The sequence below is a fragment of the Limanda limanda genome, chromosome 14 (assembly GCF_963576545.1).
Source record: "Limanda limanda chromosome 14, fLimLim1.1, whole genome shotgun sequence".
In the NCBI taxonomy this organism is placed as follows: domain Eukaryota; kingdom Metazoa; phylum Chordata; class Actinopteri; order Pleuronectiformes; family Pleuronectidae; genus Limanda; species Limanda limanda.
Window position 1 is genome coordinate 1,905,495 of NC_083649.1, and position 5,959 is coordinate 1,911,453.

Here is a 5,959-nt window from a genome sequence, read left to right on the forward strand (position 1 = left end):
TATATTATATTACCTATTGTATAGTCAAATACTTATATTCATATTCATACCTCTACTATATATCATATATTATATCATACTCTCTGTATATTATTTGTATACATAAGTCTATATACACATATTTATACATGTGTACATGTTATAATTACTATTATTATATCACCATTACTATTATTATTATATATACTGTTGCTGCCATTATTACCATATACTGCTTTTATATTGGTATAATTACTATCATATATAAATATATATAATGTTATATACTATATATACTGTACTATTCTTATATACTGTCTAACAATACCATTACCATCATATCATCAGTACTATTACCATCATCTTGCCACTGCACCTTATCTACCTATTTATCTTGTGTTTCTGTTTTTATTCTTTCTACCTCAATATTTTATATTTTTTATTTTATTCTATTGTATTGTATTTTATTGTATTCAAATATTCCGGCTGCTATGACAACTTAATTTCCCTTCGGGGATGAATAAAGTACTCTATCTATCTATCTATCTATCTATCTATCTATCTATCTATCTATCTATCTATCTATCTATCTATCTATCTATCTATCTATCTATCTATCTATCTATCTATCTATCTATCTATCTATCTATCTATCTATCTATCTATCTATCTATCTATCTATCTATCTATCTATCTATCTATCTATCTATATGTTGTGTTGTTAATTGTTTCACAGCTTCACCTTCGTCGACACCGATCCATTTTTCTATGAATGATTTAATATGTACTCCATGTTGGGCGGCTGTGGCTGAGGGGTAGAGTGGTCGTCCTCCAACCTGAAGGTCGGCGGTTCGATCCCCAGTCTGAACCATCTGCATGCCGAAGTGTCCTTGGGCAAGATGCTGAACCCTCAATGCCCCCCCATAGAATAACAAAGTGCTGCAAGTAGATGCACTGTATGAATGTGTGTGTGAATGTGAAACTGTACTGTAAAGCGCTTTGAGTGGTCTTCATCAGACTAGAAAAGCGTTATATAAATACAAATCCATTTACCAAATCCATTCATTTAGTCCATATTACGAAATAATGTACATAAGCAGTTACTTAACACAGTTGTGTGGAACCACTTGACAAAACTTTGTTAAGTAAATCCAAAAAGACATTTTTGGATGTGTCTGTCTCTCTCTCTCTTCCTCCCCTCTCTTTCTTTCTTCCTCCTCCTCTTCCTCTGTATCCTTCTTCCTCTTCCTCTCTCTCTCCTCCTCCTCTCCACCCGCTACTTTATCATATAAAATATTTTATTTGATTCTACTAAATTTTATTAAGTGGGAAGTGAAATGCTTTAATTTCTTACTTATTTCTGTTATAGATAATAAATAGTTAACAAGTATCTGTTATAACCTTGAACTATAATATCTTGAGGCCAGTATTTGGATTTGTTAAACAATAATTAGATTTATTACATTTTATTTAGTACATTATACTATAAAATAAAAGAGTTTTATGTTTTGTTTGTTAGTAATAACAGTGTCAAGATACATATTTCACATAAGTTTAGATCGTTTTCTTATTATTAATATGAAATAATAATAATTCTGTGAGGTTATAGCTGCAGCAGAGTTTAATCCATGTGTACTGTAACTTTAATATTCCATTGATTTCTCTATAATTGATTGATCGAGTGCTAATTATCTCTCTAATAAACATGTGCCCGTCTGAGTTCGGCCATGACGTAGGTTGAGAATATTTAAATCGATGTGTTGTGGATCTGATTCCTCTGATGTGTTCATGTTCATATCAATCTGTGGGAAACAGGAAATCAATGGCTGCTCGTGTCTCCTCTTCCTCTGCACAGATCGATGAAGACTCCACCGGAGCATCGCAGCTCCATGAAGAAGAATCTTCTCTGTTCTGTCATCATCACTGACGACAGCAGCTCAGAGGCTGGAAGCTTCCACCAGTTTGTTGTGTCACTGGTTCAGGTTCAAACTCAACAAACTTCTCATCTAATCTGATCTTTTCATACAACGTCTAAGGTCCTGACATGGAGAGTAAATATAATAACGTGAAAGCTGACAAATCAGTAGTCAATAGTCAATCAATAGTTTCCTTTTCATCTTATGCTTCAATGTTTTGGGGTTTTGGTCGTAAACAACTACTGCAAACTGCTGGATTTAATCAGAATCAGAATCAGAATTCTTTTATTTGCCAAGTATATTTGCACATACAGGAAATTGCCTTGGTGTCATTGGTGCACTGAACATAAAACAACAATATAAAAACAACAATATGTAACAAAATAGAATAAAAATATATACAGTAACAGAGTTATGGGCAAGTGTGGTGCTAAGGTGGTATACTGGTTCTTTAAATTAGTCTGTTCTACACCTCCTTCACACACACAGATGTTGACCCTGAAAACATCTGTCTGCTGCTCCTGCTGAACAGATGTTTGTTACCATGAAAACCAAAACACTTATAAAACTTAAATTTAAAAACAAAGATTAGAATCTATATCTTGATTCATGTTGGATTCTAAAGAAAAACAGAAAATATGATGAAGTTTAAGAGAATCTGCAGGAATTAAGTATTTTATATTTCACTTATTTCCAGTTTTTCATAATGAATCAAAGTGAAGCTTGTGATGTTTTATTATTACGTCAGTCTGACCCCTGGAGGACACAAGCAGCTACTGCAGCTGTTTCAGAGTGAATGTGAATAATTCAACATGTTTGTGTCACAAATACAAAGTAGATAACAAAATAAGGTTTTATAAATTGTATTAATAAGATTTATTCACTGATGAGTCATAATAGAAATGAGTTAATAAATAATATTTAAATCAAATGCTTGTAAATGTATGATTTTATTTATATATTATGTGTTTACATGTATTGTGTCGTATATTCACAGCGAAGGACAAAATTAAAATGTAAAACAAATATCAGAAAATGTGAGGGGAACAGCGGAAGTGTCTGAGGTCACATGTCCGGAAGTAAACCACGTGTTTCCTGCTGCAGCCTCACGTTGTTTCCTCCGCGTCAGAAAATCTGAGAAAAACACAAACCGAGAAAAAGCGAGAAACTCACGAAGACGCGAAGATGCCGAAAGCGAAGCAGGCGGGAAAGAGGAAGAAGTTCGACTACAACGCGAACCGGAAGAAGATGAAGAAGAAGTTCATCAAGAAGTGCAACCCGACCATAGACGAGTGAGTTAGCATGCTAGCTGCTGGATGCTAACGCGGGGCATGCTGGGAGATTGTGACAAACACTGGGTTCTGTTTTTAAACATGTGCGTTAAACTCACGTAACTGACCCGGGTAAACTTAGACCCGTGTCAACCTAGACCCAGTTTAGCCTAGACCTTGGTTAACTGAGCCATGTTATAGACCCGGGTCAACCTAGACCCAGGTTAGCCCAGACCTGGGTTAACTGAGCCATGTTATAGACCCGGGTCAATTTAGACCCGTTTCAACTTAGACCCAGTTTAGCCCAGACCTGTGTTAACTGAGCCATGTTATAGACCCGGGTCATCCTAGACCTGGGTTAACTTGACCTAGTTACTGTCCCGGGTTAACTTAACCATGTTATAGACCCGGGTCAACTTAGACCCGTGTCAATCTAGACCCAGGTTAGCCCAGACCTGGGTTAACTTAACTGAGCCATGTTATAGACCCGGGTCAACTTAGACCCAGTTTAGCCCAGACCTGGGTTAACTGAGCCATGTTATAGACCCGGGTCAACCTAGACCTGGGTTAACTTGACCGTGTTACTGTCCCGGGTTAACTTAACCATGTTATAGACCCAGGTCAACTTAGACCCGTGTCAACCTAGACCCAGGTTAGCCCAGACCTGGGTTAACTTAACTGTGCCATGTTATAGACCCGGGTCAACTTAGACCCAGTTTAGCCCAGACCTGGGTTAACTGAGCCATGTTATAGACCCGGGTCAACCTAGACCTGGGTTAACTTGACCGTGTTACTGTCCCGGGTTAACTTAACCATGTTATAGACCCGGGTCAACTTAGACCCAGTTTAGCCCAGACCTGTGTTTACTGAGTCATGTTATAGACCCGGGTCAACCTAGACCCAGGTTAGCCCAGACCTGGGTTAACTGAGCCATGTTATAGACCCGGGTCAACTTAGACCCAGTTTAGCCCAGACCTGTGTTAACTGAGCCATGTTATAGACCCGTGTCAACCTAGACCTGGGTTAACTTGACCGTGTTACTGTCCCGGGTTAACTTACACGTGTTACTGGCCCGGGCCAACCTAAACTCGGTCCAACTTAGACCCGTATCAACCGAGACCCAGGGTAGCCCAGACCTGGGTTCACTGAACCATGTTATAGACGCGGGTCAACCTAGACCTGGGTTAACTTGACCATGTTACTGTCCCGGGTTAACTTACACGTGCTACTGACCCGGGCCAACCTAAACTCGGGCCAACTTAGACCCGTGTCAACCTAGACCCAGGTTAGCCCAGACCTGGGTTAACTGAAACATGGTATAGACCCGGGTCAATTTAGACCCTTGTCAACCTAGACCCAGGTTAGCCCAGACCTGGGTTAACTGAACCATGGTAAGGACCCGGGTCAATTTAGACCCGAGTCAACCTAGACCTGGGTTAACTTGACCGTGTTACTGTCCCGGGTTAACTTACCCATGTTACTGACCCGGGCCAACCTAAACCCGGGTCAACTTAGACCCGTGTTAACTTAGGTTTAATTTAATTTTGCTACTAACTGCAAGTGTCACTAACCTGGGTTAAGTTTAACATATCACAGACCCGGTCTAACTTTAACTCACCTGGGTTTAACTGAAGTGTGGCCAGAACCTGCGATAGACCCGGGTTAACTCAGGTTTAATTCAAACATGCTACAAACCCCATTTAACTCAAACTGTCTAACCCGGGTTAAATGAATCCTCTTATTGAATAGATGATATTTAATATTCATATATTTCTCTAATGAAACATTAAGTTCTATCTTTAGCCGTCCCGGTCCTCAGTGTCCTGGTCCTCGGTGTCCTGGTCCTCTGTGTCCTGGTCCTCTGTGTCCTGGTCCTCTGTGTCCAGGTCCTCTGTGTCCCGGTCCTCTGTGTCCTGGTCCTGAGTGTCCTGGTCCTCAGTGTCCCGGTCCTCTGTGTCCTGGTCCTGAGTGTCCTGGTCCTCAGTGTCCCGGTCCTCAGTGTCCTGGTCCTCAGTGTCCTGGTCCTGAGTGTCCTGGTCCTCTGTGTCCTGGTCCTCTGTGTCCTGGTCCTCAGTGTCCTGGTCCTCAGTGTCCTGGTCCTCAGTGTCCCGGTCCTCAGTGTCCCGGTCCTCAGTGTCCCGGTCCTCAGTGTCCCGGTCCTCAGTGTCCCGGTCCTCTGTGTCCCGGTCCTCGGTGTCCCGGTCCTCGGTGTCCCGGTCCTCGGTGTCCCGGTCCTCTGTGTCCTGGTCCTCTGTGTCCTGGTCCTCAGTGTCCTGGTCCTCAGTGTCCTGGTCCTCGGTGTCCTGGTCCTCGGTGTCCTGGTCCTCGGTGTCCTGGTCCTCAGTGTCCTGGTCCTCGGTGTCCTGGTCCTCAGTGTCCTGGTCCTCAGTGTCCTGGTCCTCAGTGTCCTGGTCCTCAGTGTCCCGTCCCTCACTGTCCCGTCCCTCAGTGTCCCGTCTCTAACGCTGTCCTTGTCTCAGTCGACAGATCCGAAACGCGTGGGACGATAAGAAGTCCGTCTCCAGGAACCTGCAGGACATGGGTTTGGCCTTCGACCCGAACCGGTCGCTGCCGCTTCAGAAGCCGAGCGTAAGCGAGCGCTGGGGTCACGACCTCCAGAGACATTTCTTTAACCAGAGATCATCTGGACATGTTCAGTTTAAATCCCAGTTCATTAAACTCTCCAGGAACATATCAACTTAGATAGATATATAGATAGATATAGATAGATAGATAGATATAGATAGATAGATGTATAGATAGATAGATAGATAGATAGATAGATAGATAGAT

At 41.8% G+C, this 5,959-nt stretch overlaps 1 protein-coding gene across 1 annotated transcript in view; it reads left to right on the forward strand.

The window, feature by feature from the left end:
• Positions 1-2,986: 2,986 nt before the first annotated feature.
• nop16 (NOP16 nucleolar protein homolog (yeast)) overlaps positions 2,987-5,959 on the forward strand; it is a 7,233-nt gene continuing 4,260 nt past the window's right edge. Inside the window, exons 1-2 of the mRNA XM_061085761.1 lie at positions 2,987-3,187; positions 5,647-5,755. Of these exons, the coding sequence (XP_060941744.1) occupies positions 3,081-3,187; positions 5,647-5,755 (216 nt within the window). The 5' untranslated portion in view covers positions 2,987-3,080. The remainder of the gene's footprint in view (positions 3,188-5,646; positions 5,756-5,959) is intronic.